General features: G+C 42.5%; 1 protein-coding gene across 9 annotated transcripts in view; it reads right to left on the bottom strand.

Annotated features, from left to right (window-relative positions):
* Positions 1 to 24,908, bottom strand: part of DOCK9 (dedicator of cytokinesis 9) — a 1,255,128-nt gene that overhangs the window by 886,870 nt on the left and 343,350 nt on the right. For all 9 annotated transcript variants that reach the window (XM_086947866.1, XM_086947869.1, XM_086947867.1 and 6 more), the window contains exon 2: positions 13,055 to 13,171. In XM_086947866.1, coding sequence (XP_086803992.1) covers positions 13,055 to 13,171 — 117 coding nt within the window. The remainder of the gene's footprint in view (positions 1 to 13,054; positions 13,172 to 24,908) is intronic.

Genomic DNA, 24,908 nt, shown 5'->3' with positions numbered 1-24,908 from the left:
CAATGAATAATTGAATGATGCACAACTACCTACAACTCAAAGTACCTAAAACAGAAATATTAACAGGAGGAATCTATACTGGCAGAGAACCATAGGCTACGTGGACCATGGAACACCTCGTCCCACTGCCAACGAAGTAAAAAAACATATTCTAATCAAATGTACACAGCTCTCCGTCAGATAGATCAAGCAGTTAAATCCTCTTTGCTCACCCTCAAGATCTTGAGGCGCATTTTCCCACATCTTGAGTTTGCCTCAGAGGATTCAGGTCACAACTCCAGTTATAAACTTGTGGCTAGACTACGTTTATATATAAATGAGGGCTCCATGCAGGCTTCAGTGGATCTAAAATATTGCCAAATACTCCTCTTTTACCTGCAATCATGACCCCACATAACTCTGGATCTTCAAGCCCTTCACTAACTACCAGCCACAGACAAAACTATTTTATTGCCCTATGTCAATGCAAGTGGCTTTTTACATCATACTCCGAATATTTTTGGAAAGCAAAATTCTCCCAAGAAGGAACCAGAGTTCAAAGGCATAACTTTTAGCACATATCCCTCGGCCCCGAAAGTCTTGTATGGATGGTGCAGCATTTTCAACACACACCACCAACATTAGGAACATTCTCCCCACTTGATTAAGCAAGCTCAGAAGTCTACTCAAATCCTGAACAAATAATACGGAGGAGAGTCTTGGGTCTTCCACGCTGCTCTACGCACAATTGAACAGGTGCCAGCAGAATGTCTGTGTCTAAGCGATGTTGATTGATACCCTCCTGTGCCTGTCCCCAAAATTGAGACCTCCAAAGGCTCTGCATATACTGAGCCATAGCCTGTTACCAACATGTACCCAACAGGAGAAGGCTGATATACTGGGGATATATATAGAAATTTTGCCTTGGCATGTGGCAATTTTGAAAGGATTCAAGGATCCCAAGAAGGCCAGTTTTAATTATAACGCTATAATTACCTGATCTATTGTGCTGCGCTGCCTTGCCAATTTCACGAGCGCTAATTTGCATAATATTGTGGCGCTAGTCTGCCAAAGCACGCTGCAACGCTCTGCTTAATTGTGCAGCCTGTATCTTGGTTTTTGTGCCTGATTGTGCCTTGTGCCGGTTCCACTGCCATTCACATCGCGTTTTTATCTTCATAGTGTGCCCCAACCCGGTTTCGCTTTTGGGCTGACTGCCATTTTGTGTTTTGTTGTTGTTTGTGCCTCCCTGCCCGGCTCTCCGCCCCGCTCCCGCCTCCCAGCTGCTCCTCCCTCCCACTGTTGGTCAGGCTCCGCTCTCCCACTGGACCGCTGTGACCGTCCTGATTACCCCTCACGCTGCTCCCTGCCCTGCGAGACTGAGTGGTATCGTAGCGCCCACAGCCAGACTACTGCCTGCATTGTTTAATTATTGCATACCCTCATTGTGCTAGATCGCCACATAATGCTATAATTACCTGATCTATTGTGCTGCGCTGCCTTGCCAATTTCACGAGCGCTAATTTGCATAATATCGTGGCGCTAGTCTGCCAAAGCACGCTGCAACCCTCTGCTTAATTGTGCTGCCTGTATCTTGGTTTTTGTGCCTGTTTGTGCCTTGTGCCGGTTCCACTGCCATTCACATCGCGTTTTTATCTTCATAGTGTGCCCCAACCCGGTTTCGCTTTTGGGCTGACTGCCATTTTGTGTTTTGTTGTTGTTTGTGCCTCCCTGCCCAGCTCTCCGCCCCGCTCCCGCCTCCCAGCTGTTCCTCCCTCACCCCTCCCCCTCCACTATCCACTTATGACAGATGCTTTTGCGCGCAGCATTAACGCGCAGTGGACGCGCCCCATGCGCGCCAAAGGTAAGCCCGCCTACGCCCGTCCGCGCCTGGACCGCGCCCAGCGCCATACCCCCTGGTCCCCGCAATATCCACTCCACCCGCATTACGTATGACGCCGCTACCCTCTTTGCCCTTAATCCCAGACGCTCACCACAATGCTGCGAAGCCGCCCCAGGACACACCCACGGACCATTCGCCTGCCACTCCTGCAAGTTCGCCTGCATCAGGACCCACACCAAATCCACCTCCCCCAAACACAGCTCCGACTCTAACCACCTGAAGTGCATCCTGCTGAACACCCGCTCGGTCCACAGACACGTCACTGAACTCTGGGACCTACTCAACACTGCATCGCCAGACGTCGCCTTCCTTACAGAAACCTGGATGAACGCCTCATCTGCGCCCGACATCGCCATAGCCATCCCGGACGCTTACAAGATCATCCGAAAGGACCGCACCAACCAAACAGGAGGAGGCATCGCCATTATCCATAAGAACACCATCCGAATCACGACCAGCTTCGACGATAACCTCGCGACCGCCGAACACCTTCACTTCCAGATCCACACCGACCCCAGGACCACACTTAGAGGCACCCTCATCTACAGACCACCAGGAACCCGCACACAATTCAACGAAGACATCTCTGACTTCATCAGCCCACATGCCCTCACCTCCGAGAACTACATCCTACTGGGAGACCTCAACTTCCACCTGGAAAAGAACAACGACAGCAATACAACCACCCTTCTGGACAACCTGGCCAATCTCGGACTCAAACAACTTGTTGACACCCCCACCCATGTAGCCGGACACACGCTCGACCCTATCTTCACCTCCAGCAAACACATCTCCTTCGATCACACCACAGCTCTCCATTGGACGGACCACAGCTGTGTTCACTTCAGCTACAAAAAAATCACGACGCACAAACCCCCACAACCTATTCCTCGAAGAAACTGGAACAAAATCATCACCGACCAACTCTTCACATCGCTCAACCAAAACCCTCCCGCCCTATCATCGGACCTAAACCAAGCTGCCACCAAACTCACACAATGGATCACCCACAGCGCTGACGAATTAGCACCCTTGAAAAACCCTAGATCAAACAGGGTAGCAAAAAGGCCCCCTGGTTCAACGATGACCTTAAGAAATCCAAGAAGTTATGTCGTACCCTCGAGAAAACCTGGAGAAAAAAGCCAACCACTGACAACCTGACCACCTTCAAGGACGCCACCCGCAAACACCACCAACTGATCCAATCCACCAAGAAATCAGCATTCAAGGATCGACTCGACAACAACCCCCACAATAGCAAGGAACTATTCAACATCGTCAAAGAATTTACCAACCCCACCGCCGGCACCAACGACATCACCCCCTCTCAAGACCTCTGCGACTCCTTATCCTCTTTCTTCCACAACAAAATCGCCGACATACATAACAGCTTTGAAAACCAGACCGAAGAACAGTCCACTTCACCCACCTCCGAATCTAAACAGCACTCTCACAACCTTTGCGCCTGGAACCCAATCACTACTGAAGACACTATCCGCCTGATGAACTCCATCCACTCAGGGTCACCAACCGACCCATGTCCCCACCACATCTTCAACAAAGCAGAGTCCATCATCGCACCCCATCTCTGCGATGTCATCAACTGTTCCTTCAACTCCGCTACCTTCCCGGAAAGCTGGAAACATGCCGAACTCAGCGCCCTTCTGAAGAAACCCACAGCAGACCCCTCTGAACTTAAAAACTACCGCCCCATCTCACTCCTCCCATTCCCGGCCAAAGTCATTGAGAAAGCCGTCAATAGTCAGCTCGCCGCCTTTCTCGAATCCAACAATTCCCTCGACCCCTCACAGTCCGGCTTCCGAGCCAAACACTGCACCGAAACCGCCCTCATCGCTGCTACAGACGACATCCGAACGCTACTGGACAACGGAGAAACAGTTGCCCTCATCCTACTTGACCTCTCCGCCGCCTTCGACACAGTCTGTCATAGCACCCTCATACAACGCCTCAGCAACGTCGGAATACAAGGAAAAGCTTTGGACTGGATCATCTCGCTCCTCGCCGGAAGAACACAGAGAGTCCGCCTCCCCCCATTCAAATCAGAGGCCACCGAAGTCATCTGCGGCGTACCACAAGGATCATCACTCAGTCCCACCCTCTTCAACGTTTACATGAGCCCCCTCGCATCCATCGCGCGTCAACACAACCTCAACATCATCTCCTACACAGACGACACCCAGCTGATCCTCTCCCTCACCAAAGACCCAAACACAGCTAAAACCAACCTACACGAAGGAATGAAAGAAGTAGCCGAATGGATGAAGAACAGCTGTTTAAAACTAAACTCAGACAAAACGGAAGTCCTCATCTTAGGATCATCCCCCTCTGCCTGGGACGACTCATGATGGCCACCGGCCCTGGGTACAGCACCCATACCTACAGATCACGCACGTAACCTGGGCTTCATCCTAGACTCCTCCCTCTCGATGACCAAACAAGTCAACGCCGTCTCATCTTCATGCTTCAACATCCTACGCATGCTCAAAAAAATCTTCCGCTGGATCCCCACCGAAACAAGAAAGACAGTCACCCACGCAGTGGTCACTAGCCGACTGGATTATGGAAATACCCTTTACGTCGGAACCACAGCCAAACTACAGAAAAAACTCCAACGCATCCAAAACGCCTCAGCCAGACTCATACTGGACATCCCCCGGCAAGCTCACATTTCCGGTCACCTGAAAGACCTCCACTGGCTCCCCGTCAACAAGAGAATAACGTTCCGTCTCCTCACCCACGCACACAAGGCCCTCTACGACCTAGGACCCGAATGCCTCAACACACAACTGTCCTTCTACACACCCACCCGCAAGCTTCGATCATCCGATCAAGCCCTCGCCGCAGTTCCGCGCATCCATAGATCCACCATGGGAGGAAGATCCTTCTCCTACTTAGCGGCCAGGACCTGGAATTCTCTCCCCACTTACCTCCGCCGTACACAGAACCACCTCTCCTTCAGAAAGCAGCTAAAAACCTGGCTATTCGATAAGTAATGCACCCACCCTCCCCCAAGCGCCTTGAGACCCTCTGGGTGAGTAGTGCGCTATATAAATCCTTGAACTTGAACTTGAACTTGGGGGCAAGACAATACTATGAGCATTAACAAGCATGCAAAGCCAATAGTCCTGGAGTTGGTCGCCAGCCTTTTAGCATTTCTTGTATTGTTTTGTGATGGTTTTGTAAAACTTTATAGTTCAAGAAGCTAAGAAGCTGCCGAGCCTTTAAAAATCTAAACAAATAAATTAAAAAAAAGCCTAAAGGCAAACATTTGTTTTGGTCTCAAAAAAGCAAACATTACCGTAGAACTCTCTGGTACTGATGGGAACTACTTTGGGTGCCGATGCGCTCCTTATTAAAGGGAAGGATGCCATAAGGCATATTGAAGTCAGACAATGGCTGAAGTGGCCTTACACATTTCCCTTTGATGCATGCTGGAGTGGGTGGAAGAAAAATGTCATGGGTGCACATAATTTTAGAGAAATCAAAAGGTCTTGGCTAACACACACCTAAAAATAGTCAATTGGTCTGGCATTGGCTGCCAGCCTCTTGACTTTGCGAAAGAAGGCGAGAAGGAAAGAAAACAGGAAGAAAGAAAAATCAAGAAAGAAGGCAAAAATGAAAAAAAAAAATCAAGAAAGAAATTTCAAAGACGGGAAGAAAGAATGAAATTAAAAAAGAAGGCAAGGAAGGAAGGGGGAGCAAGGTAGGAAGGTACAGAGGCTGGAAGGAAAGAACAAACAATAGAAACAAAGACAGAAGGAAATTAAGAATGATGCAAAGAATGGAGGCAAAAAAGAAAGATAAAATATGTAAAAAGATCAAGACAAGAAGGAATGATGGCAAGAAAAGAAGTTAAGAAACCAAGAGAAATAGAGACAGAACAAAGAGTAAGAAACAAAGAGATAAAGAGTAAAGAAGAGGGAAAAAAGAAAGAGAAACAGATAGTATGGGCTTGCAAGATTGATAGACAGAACTGATTAGCTTATATCCAGAGTTCATGTGAGCTGATGTGAAATAGCAGCAGCCTGATAAAAGAACACTCGTAAATGAATTTACAGCAGCATTAATTAGCAGGAGATGGGATCTGATAAAACTGGGATGTGTCCTGTGGTCATATCAAAAGCAATCAGCTATCACATCAGACTTTAAACACGGACACAACACTAAAATAAAAAAACATTTCTTGCACTAGAGGGAACTACCTTGTGTTCAGATGTGCTCCTTGTTAAAGAGCAAAATGCAGTCACTCAAAGTGAAGTTTACCAGTGGCTTAAATAGGCGGACCTACTGCCCTGTGCTGTATGCTGTAGCGAGAGGACGTAACATGTGAATGACACAACAACAGTTCAATGGGTGAAGAAAGGTGACTGAAAGCCCTTTAAATAAGTGTACGATACGTAGAGTTTACTTAAAATCAAAAGGTCTTGGTTAACGCCAGACCTAAAAAGAATGGCATGAACGAAATGGAAATATATAAAACTAACAAATACTTGAAGATAAGGCATTCATAAAAATAGTGAATAATCAGACACAATGCTCTTAGTTTGCAAGGAAACAAAGCGAGCCTGTGTGAATCGAATACATTTAGCAAAGAAACAATGTAGCAGGTAGGGCCAGTTTGAAATGTGTAGTATTGGTAATGCCTTTATCATCTGATCAACAAGGACTTTTGGAAACAAAAGTGTAAAATGTAATGCCAAAGGACATCACAGAAACTGTTTATTAAGTTAACATCATAAAGGCAGCCTTGGCATGGGCAGTGAGGTTGTCCGACATCTGGCACACTTTTATGAAAACAGTGTTACCAGTAATACAAACAGGCTCAGCATGATGTTCTATTAAAAGCAGCTTGCTGTAAAACAAATTATAATAAATAAAAGCACACACATTTTCATTCAGACAGATTATTTTTAGTCAGACTGCTGCAAAAAGAATACAGAGTACTGCTCCTTGCCTCTTCAATCACACAATAGATAGAATACCCACGTAACGACCCAGAAATCGAGTGGTTCCACAAATGTATTTGGGCTACAGCAACCTTCACTACTCTCTAAAAGAACCAATAAGATCAATGGAGAAAAGTTACAGTTTTGGGACACTACCACTCCTTTCTGCTTAATACTATGAGTAAAGGACAAGGTTTGTCCTAGAAGAACAACTTGATCCTGCCTGAAGCTGCGACCAGAAGTGGGATCACGTGTGGAACTACCATGGAACTACTACGTCAATTGACAAGATATTTTACAGAGAAACTTGGAATACAAACTAAAAGAAATAGTGCCCAGGTGTTTATTACGGTTCTAATTCGTCCCGATCCAGTTATTACTGTGAGTGGAGATTTATCTTATCTGTTCTGGCATGTTTTCATTTTATATGCAGAGGTCCTCAAATGAATGAAAGGATGTGTTAACCATCAAGTCATATCATTAGGCTACATTGGAGATACCTCCTCAAAAATCTTGTTGCAGCGTGACCAGTGAGATGATTGGAATCCATCCCAGGTTTTATCAATTTGAGTGATCAGTACTCAGACACAACATTATTGCGGTGGATAGAAGGATTACCTTGTTGGGAAATAACATACCGAACAGAGAGAAGTCAAAGTATTTGTTGTCCTGATAAAGATGGGCAATCATTAGGCAAAGCAATCGAAACGCATCTACGCTAATAAACAACATAATTTGTGAAGCAACTCGACCTGTAGATACTGATATATATGGTACTCGGTCGCAGTAGCAACAATTGTTACACGAATATGTCCATTTCAATGACAAACTGTATTGTCTAATATTTGTCTCTCTCCTTTTGTGATTGATTTACTTTGTGTGTTTTATGTGGTAGTGTGGTTTAGATCTCTGCTGTGACAGTTTTTATTGTGCAAAGCAATTTTTATTTTTGTAAAGTTTTATGGAATATATTGTTTTTTAACTTCAGTTGTCAGGATTGTGTGGAATAAAATTGTGCAATTCTAACTTTATATAGTTTTTTCGGACTCCTATTTTTATGACCCATTTACGGTTTCTTTTCTATTCCTCTGATTGACAAATGGTGCGCTATTGGTGGGTTAAGACTTGATTGTTTGTTTGGCATGTAATAAGTGATTAGAATAAAATTCCTTGTGGCCAAATAGTGAAAATATTAGAATTTACTTTGAGTTTGTGTGTGTATCTTCCATATTGAGTGTGTGACAAATAAGGGAAAATAAACAATTTTTACTTGTTGAAGCTGCGACTAAGCCCTTTTTTGAAAAGCAATGTCCAGCCTCGGAGTATAGTCTGAACAGAAGACCTCCTCGTTGTCCAAGATATAGTTGTCTGAGGTGTCAGGAAAAAGTCAAGTATAAACCAAGTCAGGTGAATGTACCATGGCAACCAGTGGAGAAGAGAGAGAAAAGTTCTGGTAAACAGAAGTGAAGGATAGACAAGGAAGGTCAAAACAAGTGTTTTCATTATAGTCTTCTAAAGAAAGTCATTGGCCAATCCATCCTTGCAAACCGACCTTAAAGACACAAATGGATGGCGTATTGATTTAGTCTGCTAACTTGTTAAGCACCCATACTGTGGATATCAGCACATTACAGAGCTGCACGCAACCCGGGGAGATCAGTTGTGCTAGCTAAGGATAGGTAGATTCATATATCCATGGAGCATAAGATTAGAAATTGAGTGTTTTCAGCAAAGCTTTAAACATGTTCTTGACATGTTTAGAATCTTCATCATGGGATGATATTACATTTTATTTGTAGAGAGCACAGAAAGGAAAAGGAAGACGGATAGAGGGGAGGTAGAAAAATGAAAGAGCAAGAAAAGTGTACATATGAAAAGGGAGAGTGGGAAAATATTTGTGTGTGAATGCAAGTGTAGGGAATAAGTATGACATCAACACAGACTGATGCAGGGGAAGAAAAACTAGACAGCCTTTGCACCTCAACATAAGAATCTTAAACTGGACATACAGAAACCCAATACACATTCCTATTGCAAAAGAAAGGCAGGTTTCGGGTTGAGTTACTGACCAAACTAACAACATAGTTTAAGCAAGCTAGAGAGCGCTTTCTCTTGTAAATACCAAGCCTAAATCACTGCAGATATGCATTATAACTGATATTAAAGTTATGGTAAGCCATGTTACAAAAGGCACTAACGCGAGAAAGCAAATACTGGCAGCATGCTTGACAGTAGCGCCTATGGGAAAGAAGAGAGGTATAACTCGGTTCTTACCCTGCTCTATTAACTGAAAAGTGGAAAATCTACACGTACAGGCCACCAGCAAAACATGTGTCATTCATTGACTCTAGGTTCAGATGCTTTAACACATCGAATCCAGATTAAGAAAAGAAAACGAGTTGAGCAATATCAGTTGATTGTCGGTCACATTAAAAATAAAGTGCAGCTTGACCTCAAGCTACGGGTAAAATTCCATTGCTCTTCAATAGGAAGGATCACAGAGTAGTGGAGCAGGTGCCAATCCACATAACTTCCATGCTATCTACAATCTCCATGGTTTCTTCCTACAAGAGATGCACAATTAGAGATAGTCCTGGTGTCATTTAGGAATTATCTGCCACACAATGAACAAACATTTAATATCTATCAGTAAGAGATTTAGATACTCGCATCCTAAAGGCACTGATTCGAGCAGAAAAGAAGACACGGCACATATTCGTATCACACTATCCACCTCCTCACTGGAGACAAACAGGGTCACAGTACCTACTAGTGAGGATGCCTCGACCTCGCCCACTTGCCATGTTACCTCCTATATAAACTAAAGTGTAATAGGTGGGGTGGGAAGGATTTTTTTCACCAATTATAATCTGCAAAGCATATTGGGAACACCTGGATGGTTTTCTGGCAGCCCGACTAAAAAAAATAACAGACAAAATCAAGCTGTTAAACATTGTCGGAATGAAGGTCCATCTCTATGACCCAAAAAAAAAACCATCCTTGTTCCGTTTTCCTTTTCTTTCAACACGTTGTGGCAAAAGGAAAGTAAACATTTACTTGCACTGAACTCTCTTAGCACTCCACAGACAGTGGATAAAAAAAAGCACCATTTGTAGCATCTGAGAGAACTCTGGAATTATAGGGGTTTAACTATAATTTGGCAGATGTGTCACATCCACCAAAAAAGGATTTATGTCCCTTCTGCCCTATTTAGAGTTTATACCGTTGCAAACACTCAATATTGAGTGGACGAGACATCTGCCACTTTTTGAAGTATATCCTGCATCTGCCAAATTCTAAATAACCTCCATAGTCATTCCTCAAGCTGTTTGATAGACGTCCAGTATGTCCCACTGTGGAATCCATGTGTGGTCAGAAGTACCTTGGCAGCCAAGGGACCACAGTCCCTGCTGTGCGAGCACAGTTCTATTTGCTGAATCCCTGCGTCCAGCACAAGCAACATTGACTGAGTCACAACCAAAGATATATGAAGGAGGGTGAGATACAAAGGGGAAGGTGCGGAAGGTGAGTTACCAAGGGGATGCAGGATCTAGCCGAGTATTCAACTCCCACTTCCGCCACCGCTCCCAGGATTAATATTGATGCGGACTGCAGCAAAAGGAGACCAAAAAATGCTTTCAATATTAAAGTCCATGCTAAAGTTACATGGTTGGTCCATTTCACAGGGCCAGCTAAGGGAGCACCTGGTTTCTATCGCTTAGTCCGCAGATCTGGATTACATGATGAGCCTCATGTCAATCAGACAACCAGGAAATATTGTATGAAGACGAAGAGTGTCTCTTTCCAGTTTTTGCATCCTTATTCTGTAACTGACGTAAGTGTCTCGGTTCACCCCTAAGCATCAATAAAAATAATAATTCTGTTAAGGAGGTAGTGGTCAAAAAGGAATCTGTACAAGAAACTTCAACCACACTAGGGGAGACTCTGCAGCTGTTATCCATCCCTGAAACCAGAACTTTGAGTGTTTCATAAACGATGGCAACTCCCCAAATTCCACACAAAAAGGGCAGGATTACAAGACCTACACTAAAAAATGAAGCTGGGAAAGTAGGCTGCAATAAGAATAGAAACCATCAGAATTTGCCTTTCGAGGAGTCTATAATCACACTTTTATTGGAAAAGCTTTGGATGCAAATTGAGCCAACTGATGATAGATATATAAATCAAGAGAACCTGATGATGTTAGTAAGATAGTGAACTTCCCCTGGCTCGGGGAAACCTTTGGGAGTACTAAACAAATAGACTTCCAAGGAATCTAGCACTGGACCAACCACCTGTACTGCTCCTGCACATTTCTGTACAGAGATCACAAGGGCTTTGGCAATGAGGCAGCCAATACAAGCTGGAATGGGGACCTCTCTAGATAGCAGACAGAAGCGTATAAGGACAGTCATCGGTGGGAGGAGAAGCTGAGCCCTTATTCTTTTACTGAAGCCGGAAGACCCGGAACTGTGTTTCAGGTGAATTACAAGAGTTTGAGAAGCACAGCGCCTCACCAAGAAGACACAGGGATGTCGACGTTCTCTGATTGGCAGGTATTCTTACACCACAGTGCGATACTGCTGAGAGGACAGAGCTGGAACGAACAGCATGGCAGGAATTTAACGTCAAAGTTCTGGCTCTTGGGCAGTCTCCTCCACTTGACATTCCAATTATACCTAGTGGAGAATGGTGAACAGATGTACAGAGAAATTCTCCAAAGGAGCACAATGAGAAGCTTTTGAAAGAAATTTGAGAAGTAAGAACTTGAGTGGCATGCTTGCATCCGAATTCCTTCTTCTGGGTCAAGATGACAAGATATTGTGTGTAAACACATTAACTGTCCATTAAAATGACCATGAATCATGGAAGCTTAGGTAAAAGGGCACGCTAAAGAAAGGCTTTACAAAATGAGGTGCCAAGTTTTAGAAGCTTCCCTCAGGACAAAGAGCAGCCAGGAGAAGTGTCCCAGTTTTCAGCGTTTTGAGAAATCACCTCCAAAAAAGCAAAGGATAAAAATAAACAGTTGTAAACGGACACACTTAATGAGGCTGCAAAGTCACATAACCTGATGTCATGTGTGTGGTGAAAAGAGGAATCATAAAGTCTGGGTATGTGTTTGAGAAGGAGATTCCAGAGAGTTTGTGTGGTGCAGAGATCTGAGAGTAGATTGAAGGCCTTGAATACCATGAATATCACTCGCATAAGGAATACAGACTACGTTCGGGGTCTTATTGGATACAATTTTTAGCTCACTATAGAAATTAGATGAATTGTTGGATGGAGGCTCAGTTTGGGACTTAGGAGGTATCCTAAGTATTATATTAAGAGATAAAAATAGGCATGTCCCTCTCCCTCCCTATTCTAGCGGAGGCTGGGGGAAGTATTTGGAAGAAATAAAGTGGCCTCTAAGAATGCTAAACATTTAAAAGAGGTGTTCCTTATGGAGCTGGGCGGGAAACATGACAACAAAAGTTCTGTAAGCCTGTATTTCCCTTAATTTTTTTTAAAAACGTCATTTATATTTCAGTCACAGTACAAATAAAGGATTTGTTAACCAGAAAATAAGGTTTCAGCTTTCTCCACATGGAACGAGAAAAGAAGAACAACCACAACATTTATGCTGAAATGCTTAATGTACAGCCTTTAAGGGAATCGGGCGTCGGCCATCATTCTAAGCAGGTAAAGGTGACCATAGACTAAAGCCACAACAAGCCACACCTGAAACTTCAACCATGTTGTCACAAGGTCACTGTAAGCTTCTAAATGGAGTTTCTCACCACCATCTGAACACCAACATTCAAGTAGCATCCGCAATCACAGGAGCTGTTAACAAGCAGACAAAGGGCGACCCCATTGATACATACTGCTGCAATGCACTGACAGAGTATTCTAGATTACAGTTTAATCTAATGTGAACTTGTATCCCAAGAAATATGGCCTTGATACAGTATTGACATTTACATATCTGCAATATGTTTGTGGGTCTATTTTTAAAAGGTATAAGTCAAACAAAGAGCAAACACGAGGACTTAATGTAAACAGTTGAGATGTAACACTGGAATGGCCAGTGTGGAGTAAGGTAAGATCAGGTACACACTCGAAATACAGCTGGAAATAAGATCATTATATACTTCATATATATCACAGTACAACAAAGTATACGTTTTGAGAGTACAATTCTGGCTTCAAAGGTAATGCTTACCTGAAAGTCATCATAGGGGAAAAGTAGCATTTCCCGCAGTGCATCATTTAAAATCTGGGTCTTCTTTTGAACAATTATATTTTCATAATCGATTGGTTCAATCAGTTTTGGTTTTGCCTAAAAAGGGAAGCAAGTAGAAGAATCATCAGTAAAGAGCAGATGGCACTTTACAAGTCAACACATTTCACAGTCCTGTTGCTATTATCAGTGAGGGGTTGATAAGTCGCTTTAGCTACTGCACTTTTTGGCAATGCAGAGTACAACACAATAAAACATCAGCGCAAAACCACAAAAAATTGCATTTTGTCTTCTAAATTACAACAGTCTGTGTTTGATTAAATGAGGGCTCTCCTGCCAATCGGAGTTATGCGCCACAGGGCATCTGAGTCAGCACAACACCCACACAAATAGCATAAAGATGGGACAAGTAGTGAGAAAAAGGAAAGAAAGAGAGGGAGTTGGAAAGGGAGTTGGAACTGCCCATACAAAGGTCTATTCCAGCCCACAATACAATCAACACTTACAAGGGTTCGAAATGCCAATAAAAGTATCTCCTAAAATGACCCTTCTAGCAATAACTGGCAGTGCTAACATTATACACACAAATTAATTGCCATAGTGTGTCTGAGAGCAAAAAGAAACATAGCTCGTCAGTAGTGGTGCACGGTCAATTCACCGAGCGGCTCCAAGAGATGATAGATGTGCTTGCACGGAAAAGGTAGTGCACTTCGCAAGGGGGTGCTCAAATAAGCACAATAAGATCTGGGGGTCCACGATGGGAACATTTTGGGCTAAAGAAAGCTTCACTTGATTTAAACATTTACTGTAGATGCATATTCATAATATATAAGGGGGAAAGCTTGTAAAATCCCCTCTATAGGTTTTGAACGTGAATCTTCATTTGTGCTGCCTGTTTGTTACAGTAATAAATAAAACCCCACAAAAATAATATATAAAAAATAAATAAGTGGTACGTTCATAAACAAGTATTGGCAAATCCAATATGACTAGCTTTGAAAGATATTAGCCAACCTTTAAGCGTTGCCAATATGTCTTACTGCCATTTAGCATTGGGAAAATAGGACAAAAATGTAAATTGACCATGTTCAATGTGTGCCAAGATGGATGGCCAGCCTTACAAGTCCACATGTGTCAATGCATTCACACATATGTCATGATGCTGCAGCGGCCATTTTATAATTTACTGATCCAAATTCAAGGAAGCTTATCTTGGAGTGGTAAATTGAAAAATAAAAATTGGAGCATGCATAAGCACATTATCAGGAAAGGATCCACCAGGTAGCAATTTTCAACTACAGGCAACTGTGGATTAAAAAAAAAAATATATATATATATATATATATATATATATATATATATATATATATATATATATATATATATATATATATATATATATATATATATATATATATATATATATATATATATATATATATATATATATATATATATATATATATATATATATATATATATATATATATATATATATATATATATATATATATATATATATATATATATATATATATATATATATATATATATATATATATATATATATATATATGCAGAGAGCAGTGGAGGAGCAGGGGGCGGGGAAGCAATTTAACACCACCTAGCGGTTTGGAATAACAGTGTCATGAGAGGTGTGTGGCAGAAACATAGAAGAGAGAGTGAAAAAAACAAGAACATGCCCAGCAGAACAGGGGAAGCAACATGCAGAGAGTGGGGATGTGAGGGTAGCATACAAGAGCAAGAGCAAAAAAATACATGTGTGCTCATAACAAAAGAAAAGTTAGTTCCATTTTATCAAACAGTGAAAAGAAAGAAGTCTTTCAATAGAAAGTTTGGAAAAGAAGAAATGCTCCAGGTGGAGGAACAATCACAAGAAGAAGCCATCAAATAAGAAGCAAGCAAATGAGATTGACAAAGTAAACCAATGAAAACATTAGGCTGACCCAAAGCCTACCAAAAGTATTAGGTATAGTATACCGTAGATCTCTTGACAGCACACCGCTAAATCTGCTGCTATGCAAGACCTAAAAATAACTTTATTTAGCGTTTGCTGAACATACTTGAGCTCTATATATTAAGACCTTCATTATTTGGATGCAGAGTATGGTGCTTGCACAGAACCGGACAATGGTGTGCAGACACACATGATTTTCCATGAAGAGCACAAAGCAACCTTACATATAAAGATCACTGAAGTCAATATTGATTTTTAAATATAGCTAGTTATCTTGCAAATACAATAAAAATGAAGCATTTGATCCAAAAGCTTGCAAACCAATTTGGTAAATAATGCAAAGTGAATATATCACTGATAGTAACATCACCCACAGCTTTTAAGGTCTTCTTCCTTTCAGGATGAACAAGGGCAGCAGAAGCTGGATCAAGGTGCAGGAGAAGCAGGGTTTATTTAAATGGGGGCAAGACAAAGGGTTTGGTTGAAAGTAGAGCAGGACAGGGATTGGCTGAATGAAGTGAAGCAGCAGATTTTACATTTTTTAGGCACCACGAAACAATAAGGCAAAGCAACATATTTTCCGGCAAAACGGGGACAACCAAATGCTTACAGCTTGAAAATATTTACTGAATAACTGAAACCTTATTCCTTTCATCAGCAAATAAGGGGAATTTCTTTAACCAACCCATGAATTATCTATCATCCCCAAAATGGCCCGCCTTCTTCCTTCTGGAGAGTGCTGACACCCTAAAGTTAGCAAAATTATTAAAATAAAAAATTCTTGCTGTAGTGTCCACATGTTATTTGAGGCCCCAGGAATTGGTCAAATCATAATATTACTGTGTACCTTTCAGATTAAAATGTTAGTTTTTTTTCTGTGAAACATCAATCTGAAGCAGTACTGTTTTCCCCAATCAACCGAATGTCAGGACTAATATAGCTCCTGATTTAATCTTCTCCTTTAATAACAGTTCTGTTTCCTGCCTTGAAGACTCATACCCTGAAACCTCTGAAGGCTACCCTGAATGATTTTGCGAAGTTAGTTCTCACCAGCAAAATACTTAACTCTCCTGGAGATGGAGGCCCCACCCAACAAGTAGTATTCTCTGTGATCATGGTAATCTACAAACCATATGTCCAGGCCAAGAAACAAATCATATGAGGCAGCTGCTGATGTTATATTTATAGGGACAAATATTTTTTAGCTGCACCTCAGGTGGGAAGGATTCCCACTGACCCTCTCTATTAAGCTGAATAGTTAATCATGGCTGGAATATTCCTCATTCCCTCCGCGAGTGACAGCATGCCTCCGAGTGCGTGGAGCAAAGTTGAGATATTCGCGAGGGGCTTGGAGATCCCAGGTGGTGGGTTCTTCAAGATACATTTAGACTCATCAAAGTAGGATTCTATGATCAAAAATTAAAAGTACAGCTAATGCTAATTTCTTTGTGCGCACCCACATTCCTTCCCAGGTTATCAGCGGCAGCTCCCCCATTAGGACAGAGGAGCATAATCCCCCTGCTGCCAGTGCAACAGAGGTGAAAAATAAAATGGCAATAAAATGAATTACCATTTTATTTTCCACTGCTCCTAGCCCGAGCAGTATTTGAGTGTGGGTCCATTGCTGCCGACTGGCAGCAGGGGAGGAGTGGTGGTCACTCCAGTTTAAAGTGTGCATGTTACTTTGGCCAGCTGTCTTGCGACAGCAAGCCTGACATACGCACTTTAAACCTCTCTACCTAGCCTGTCTTATACAGCTGGGTGGAGTGCAGGCCGAGGCCCCCAGTGCAGTGTCTGCATGGAGCGTCGAGGCAGCCCGCTTCAGCTAATCCTGGTGCTGCTCTCATGCTGCTTAACATTATCAGCAGCATGACAGCAGCATGACAGCAACATCCAGATTCGCAGAGAGGAGTTGGCTGAGGCTCCAAGAGGACTCGCGCGGACTGCATTCAAGACAACACGGAGGACAAGACAGCATGGACAAGTACATTTATTATTATTTTTTGTTTTTTGGCCCACTGAGAGGCACCTTGAGAAATTTGCATAGCCTTCAGCCTCAACATCAGAGCTCTCTGTCACGGCCCGCTATAAAATCGGTTAGTGGGCCATGAGTGAGAGCTTTGGGATTTGAGCCTAAAGGCATTGTGATCTATTACAGGGACTAATGGTTTTGGCTTTCGACTAGACGCCCCTCCATTGTTGAGGGTTACTATCCGCCACTGCAGGTTATAACATCTAGGTTGTTGCTTCACAGGTTTCATTTACAAAACTCTCACTGGAAAAGATAAGCTATACTAACCCATTGGTTCAAATCAGATGAAACATGTCCAGTCTAGGCCTGGAAGGTAGAATCACCATTAAAAAAATGTGCCACGGACAAGGTGCATCTGAGATGTGCCGAAAATCCATAATGTACCTGACGAATGAAGGTCATTTTACGAAATAAAAAAAAAAAGTTAATATTTTTTGGGGTTTGCTGTTAATGTGAAACCAGAACAGTGAGAATACTCTGAGAAATGTTAGTATATAAGAAATCAAGTTTTGCTCTATCAATTTTCACTTGAACCAAATGGGATGCTCAAAAAATTCATGTGTGGGAGCAATTCTGAAATGCTGGCTGTGTCCCACGACTTTACTTCTAAGGAAAAACTTCAGCCAGTCAAAGACGCACTGCACTGGGTAGTAAGACTAAATGTCTTTCCATCCCAACTTGTGACCAAACTCGAATGCCTAGGGAGAAGTTTGAATTTTTAAGGACTGCAAGAGAGAAGAAGTTCAACTAGTCTTAGCACTAAAAGCCTAGCTTTCCAGCAACTAACAATTATGGCCCAGCCGCTTGTGATGATTTTGTCAAGAGTTGAATGCTGTAGTAATCCATGCCACTACCCAGACTGACCTAAGACAACCACAGCAGAGAGAAGGCACTCTCACCAACACCTTCTACAAATAGAAAAAATAGAGGGACTTATGAGAACAACTCACAGACACTTTTTGCAGCGTGATTTGCCTGGATACCCCTGTTCCGCTTATCAGGGAGCTGCTTGTATGAGCACCATAATATGGGATTTTGTCACAGCCCCTATATGGTGCCCAAGAAGGCCCTTATCAATGCTGAGGTTAGATGCCTGCACCAGTTTTATTTTTATTTTAACTATAGGTTGAAAGCAATGAACCTCAGTATGTTCTACCTTGGAATGCTAAAGATGCAGGATGCCAAACCATATCAACAAACCATTGACGAGAAACTCCGACCGTGTGTATCTGCAACACTAAGAGAAACTAAAAGACTCAACAGCCATGCTTTCCGCCAAAAATAAAGTAAGACTCATCATGCTTGCCTTTCAGAACTAGACTTTGTCTTGTAAACTACAGAACAGCCACACAAGCCATCCATTTGTAGACCGTCTCAATGCATCTGTTCCCTTGAAAATGCCAGACCAACCACATTTGTACTACTGAAGGTAACGAGTGAGGCTAAAAAGAAACAGCACTTTGACTCCAAAGAGATTACTTTACTACACTACTGAACAATTAAATGTAATTAAGTCATATTGTTTGCGGTCATAACACGTTGGTGTGCCATACACGTTTACTTCCCCTGAATTTTCTATCCACTATGCAAAGGTAAGCCTGACTGCTTGTCATCACTGCCCTCTGAGACGCAAACCTTAAACAGGAGGTTTTTGGTACTCGTGAGTTCAAAGTAGTTTATAGTTCAGAGGCTCAAGGGACAAAAGGCAATACTTGCTACAATGAGTGTCCAGGTACAAACAAGTTCCTTAACCCCTGGGGAAATAAAGTGGCATGTCGCGTGCCTTCAACAAGACAATTTTTTTTAAACTTCACGTACATGATAATAGTGGTTTCATTCTACTCATTAAAGCAGTATTGTGCTTTCCTATTTAAGTCTGAGATTTTTACATCCTTTTTTCCACTGTTGCCAAATGCTGTTCAGCCATTTTTCGTTACACTCTACTCAAGATGCTTTCAGAATGTGTGCTCTGCTAACGAACTTGTCGATCATGTCTTCTTTTTAAGCTTACGTTTCTGTCAATAACGTGCCCTTTCTACTTTGTGTGTGGGTGCTCGTACTACACCTGTTCAACTTCTCACTGTGATTTTGCTTTTCTGCCATCTCTAGGTTCTTGGCAATTGTCGGAAACCTATGATGGAAGCTGCAGTTGTTAATCGTGTGCCACGGCCCCCAGGTCTACTGCACTTCCACTGATAACAACGTCCCCCCACCACTGGAACAGTCAACTCTCCTAAAGTAGATGGGTCAAGGTTTACTCCAGACAGTAGTAGACGGTTTGTAACTAAGATACAGCACAAATAATCACAAACTCAATATACAGACAGAGCTATATCTTCTACCACGAGTATGTCTTGGTTTGCATTTAGGAAAGTCTAGTAAGGAATGCACAGGGGAGGAAGTAAGCTACAGGAAACTAAAATAAGCACAAAAACCAAAGGTTCTAGGACTTTCTTGGGCCGAGATATTTCTAGAAAGTTAAATGACCCACCTGGATCTGGTTCACATACAGAGACTGCGAGGCAATCAAAGAGAAAGTAAATGTTTTAATGTGACTGAAAGAGAACCATTAACCTCATAACAATTCAAAAGAAACAGATCTTCAAGAAGGATAAGCAAACACATTTAACAGAGAACTCGGACTGCGCTGCAACACTTGCCCGGTTTTAACAAAGGAGCCAATCTATAATGGATATCAACAAAGCGCAATCATAAAACGACATACTGGTGGGAACAACGCCTCAGTCGTTGCACTACTTTTGGTAACCTATCAATGACAAAAAACAACAACAAAACAGACTACCGGACATAGGAGCAGCCAGCCGACAAAGGAACAGAGCAACGCACACAATCAAAGTAAAGCAAGAAGGGCAATCTAGCGACTATTGGGTTTGTATTGATTAGGAAGCACCAGCACGCGGAACCAGCAAAAACAGGTGAACATAGAAAATTACAACACAACTCACAGTTTAATGGACTATGATCACCTAGTGATATATCCATTATCAGGATAACAATACATGCCTGAGAATCTGAAAAAAAAGAATTCTATGTGTAGAGTGAACCCACCAAACTATTGTGGTGGAAATCAGGCCTTGTTCTGTGTGATGCAGGGGCAGGGCACCAAATGGTTAGGGCCAACCCCTGCCCACTTCGGCTCCCATGGGAGCTTCCAGGCCCATACAGAACAGGAGAACCAGGGTTTGTTATTTTTTTAGGTCGAGTCTGCCAGATAGCAATAGCTGCCTGGTTGCAAAAGACCTATTGTCGTCTATTGTGGTCTTACCAGCAACTTACAGTCGGGAAACAGCCTTAAAAGTGCAGGCTGAGCCATGCTTGCCTTAATCTCAACCATGCATATGCGTGGTTAAGGCAATGTGCGGCCTAGGTGCTGGAATGGGCAGGCAGGAACAAATAGGAGAGGATGCGGGCTGGGTTTTTTTTGGGGGGGGGTTTAGTTGTTAGGGGTGGGGTACATTTTAGGGCTGGGAATGGGTTGTTTAAACTATCACGGCTGCAGCAATCCCCCCTCTGTGCTGCAGATCCATGGAATATATTGTTTCATGACGAGCTCAGCTCGTCATAAGCACACGACCAGTGTACTGCATGACAAGCTGAGCTCGTCATGAACATCGAAGGGGTTATAGGGCAGGGGGCTGGGTTTTAGGGCTCAGGGTTGGGGGGGGGGGTTGTGGTAATTTTCAGTGGTAGGGGTCAGTTTTTAGGGCTCAGGGTGGGTGGGCTGGGGCCGGGGTAGGTTTTAGGGTGTGGGGTCAGTTTTTAGGGCTCTGTTAGGCGAAGGTATAGTTTTCAGGGCTGGGTGCAGTTTTAGGCCTCAGGCGGTGATGCTGCTAAAAGGTACTTTACAGGTGTTGGGGGGAGTTATTTGGGCTTAAGGTGGGGGCTGGGGCAGATTTTAGGGTATGGGGTGAATGTTTAGGGCTTGCGGCGCGGAAATAGGAAGAGTTTTCAGGGCTGGGGGCAGGGGTGAGATATTTACCACACATGTCCCTTTACCAATAATGTCTTTACCACAAAGTTGCATGGTAAAGGCATGCATGGTAAAGAGGCAGTCGTGGTAGAGACCATGTGGTTCAGACATGCATCGTCATTTCATGCATTGTACCATCATACAACCCTTACAGTTCCATCCTTTGTTTTTTTACACTCATTTGCTTGCTTCTTATTCAATGATTTTCCTCGTCGTTGCTTGTCAAACTTATGGTTGCCTCTCCCACTAAGCATATCCTCTTTACCTACTCTCTGATCGGTTGGCTTCTATTTTTCCACTGTTCACTTTTAGGGAACTACTTTTTTTAAGCACAATATCAAAGTGCATGCGTTTTCTTGCTCTCTTCCCTTTGCGAGTCTTAACCCTGCTCTCCAAATAGCTAGTGCCATCTCCTCTCATGTGCTTCTCTCCAGCCAAACTCCCTCACCGAGCTGTGTAGCTGTTTACTTGTGTGCCTCTCCCCTGTCTCTCTCCCTCATTTGCTGCTTTTTCCTTCCCCTAACCTCGTTACTTTCCCCACATCCTCTCTTCCATGCCACCTACATCCACTTAAAAAAAAAAAACGTTTTGGGGAGATTGGGAAGGGGACCAGGCAGCAAATTGCTGCCTGCCTCTTCTTAAAGAAGTATCGAGAAAGCATTTTTTTTAATGTACAGATCAATCTTGGGTGTATCAATAAATAAAATGGCGTCTGCTACATTTTGAAGGCGCGCACATGTACACTCACACAAATTAAATACCCGTTTTTGCTGCATCATCTCACTTTTTTTTTTTTGGGCCATGCTGCACCGCATACTCCAAAAGCAACTGGAAAAAGTCACAGGACATACATTATCTGGAAAGGACTTTGCCTTCCTCCCAAAAAAAGTGAAAATGTGCATACAATTAGGATATACATTAGTAGCAGTTTGCTTTACTTTCTACATGCCAACAGGTCACTCCTAACTGGCAGGTTTACATAAATATTTAATGCAAGGCCAACAAAAGATATTTTGCATACTAAAACTGGGTAAGAGAAAATGGGGCATAACATTTCAAGCAGCACTGTATTGATTCACATGAGATTCATGTTTGTTTAGATTGTTGCACGTGATAGAATAGTGCCTACTTTAGGTATCAGTGTGTAACCAGAAGTACAATGGTTTCATTCTCAGCAGAGACGTCTCAGGATTTAATCTTTCGGAGAGTGATAAAATGGGCATCACTTGGTTGACTAACCGGAACACTTGTTGCATATAGTGCTACAGACAAGTAGAATGTGCCACACCAAGTGCCAAAAAAAACAAACAGTTTTTACACATTGATTTAGAGATAGCAAAAAACGAAGGTTTTTATATAAGTTACCGTTACAGCTACTGTAGGATACAACACTAAAAAGTACTGAAACACATTAATATAGGGATTTTTTTATTACAAAGAAAATACATCACAGCCCTATACAAATACGTTAATTATTCGTGAGTTATGCAAGAAGTCATATTATTTAACATTGGTAATCAACCAATTAAATAAGTATTTTGTACAGCACTATTGTTTTTTTTTTTCAAAAGCAACTTAACTAATAAATGCGGTACTGCTGAGTAATACTACGTTTTGCAGTCTGCAACAATTACCCCCATAACACCTGTTGAAATCTTTGTATTAAATGAGTGACTAAGCAGAGTCATGTAGAGTGCAGTATGGTGCGGTCTAACAGGAGTATGTACGCTTCCCATGTTTATCAAGTACAGGCCACTGCAATATTGTTTTTTGCTGAAAGCATAAGGATTCTTTTATGGTCATTTTACTTGATTATGTTAAGTTGAATCCTACAAATGTGATGTTGTGATCTACTGTGCTAAAATAGATTCGTTTTTGAGAGAGTACCTTAATTGGTCTAAACTTTTATTCTTTGGAACAACGGTACTTCGGTGCAAGCGGACGGACCGTGATGATTAACGTGCACATTTGTTGGATTAAATCTACAATAATGTCCAACTGTTTATTCATTAGACAATTCTACTTTTGAGTAGGAGTTTAATACGTCCTATAGAGTAACTGAGGTGAATTTGTACCAGCTTCTTTAAGCTAAGTCCATTTCATTTTTTTCAGATTGTAAGAGAATTTGCATTGGTAATGGTGTTGCGGAGTACTACCCACTTAATGTTTTTCTGATACTCTATTAACGAAAGTGAAAGCTGTCTGGGAGAAAATTCTATAAGGACAGGAGTATCCCTTCTCATGCAAAACAAGAAAGGGAAAAGGTGACTGGGATCTCAAATAAGTATTGGGTTCGGCTGGAGGGATGAAGGCACAACAAAAAAATGGGACGGGACAGTTCGCTTTGTGCTCACAGGGCTGCAACCTAAAAGGGCTTATTCTTGTACCCTAGCTTGTGAATGAATGAATGCATACTTTATTTGTGCAGTTAATCAAAACCATTACATAACGCATATTTTAAAAAGAACAGAAGAAAAACCACTTTTAGAAATATAAAACAATTATTTGTTCGAAAAATTATTAAAACTTCCATTTGTTTTTGTTTCTAAAATAAGACAGAAATTTGAAAAAGGTCTAATATGGGCAAAGCAAGTCAAAAGTTCAGTATTGTCCAAGCCTCCACAACCCGGGCCCAGATTTCTAAAGAACTCCAGAGAGTGCTCCTGACTCGGCGTGTGGAGAGTTGCCCTTCAATAGTGTATTAAACAAATTTCCCAAAGCTCGCCATGTGCTTTACAATGTCAAAAGTATAGAGTTGTTGGACTGCCTCTTTTGCTGTACGGGTGTCCAGTTGAAGGAGGATTGGTCTAAGGTAAGTTCTACGAGCTGGCTGAAGGGCTGTACAGCAAAATAGAATATGGGCCAAGGATTCTCGTTCGTAATTGCAGAAGCGGCACTCCCTAATACTCGGCCTTGAGTTCGTGATTAGATATAGTTCTTTTAAAGGAAGAGGGCGTATTCTGGCAGCTAAAATCCTGTGTAGGGCTTGCCTTCCCAATGTCTGCCTAAGGTGGAGTTTCTGACTGGCCCGTGTGTGTGTGAGACTTTGGGTCTCATGAAAGCCTCTTGGTGCCAGGGATTACATTGTCCAAAGTGCAAGAGCGTAGCCGCAATTGCTTTTTTATTGTTGCCTTGATGGTAGCATGGTTGGTTAAACAGGGGTCCCAATTCTCTGTGGCAAGCTGCAAAAGATCTTTGGCTAAAGCAAGACAGGCAGACCATGGGTTGCTGGTTTGTAGGAAAATTGATTTTAAAACAGCCTTCATAGAGATTATGGGGGCCGCCGTTGTTAAGAAAAAGTATTTCGAGAGAGTCGCCAGGTACTCTAGTTTTTGTTGGTTGAGATCAAATTCCAAATGACTTAAGATGTTCCTGGTGCAAGCTGGTAGACGGAATATCTTTTTGTAGGCGGTGCAGTGTATTTTTTCCAGGTCTTGTGCAAATTTCCCTGGGAATGTCTGTTGCGCGTAATTGAGGGACGGTAAAAGTTTGGCCCTCAGGACTCTTTGTATGGCCGTTGTTGTTGGGTTCTCTAGAGTCATGTATAATTTGCAAAGTGCATAGGTGGCCATTTTCCCCTTCTGCTGCAGTTTGTGGAGGTGCACCCGTGGGCGGCCCGATTCACTGATCCAAACCCCCAGATAGTTGTAAGATTGGACGCAGTCCTGAGTCAGCATGCCCATCCACCACTTTACCACCTTTTTTTTCGCATAGTGGCCAAAAATTACTATTTTGGACTTGGGTGAATTAGCGACCAGCTTGTTCTGAGCGTAGTATACATAAAGGGCCGTAAGCGCTTTTTGAAGACCTATTTTAGTATGGTGGAGGAGAACCA

The sequence above is a fragment of the Lissotriton vulgaris genome (genome assembly GCF_964263255.1).
Source record: "Lissotriton vulgaris chromosome 8 unlocalized genomic scaffold, aLisVul1.2 SUPER_8_unloc_1, whole genome shotgun sequence".
Taxonomy (NCBI): domain Eukaryota; kingdom Metazoa; phylum Chordata; class Amphibia; order Caudata; family Salamandridae; genus Lissotriton; species Lissotriton vulgaris.
Note: the sequence above shows the minus strand (reverse complement) of the source record. Positions and strands in the feature narration are given on the sequence as shown.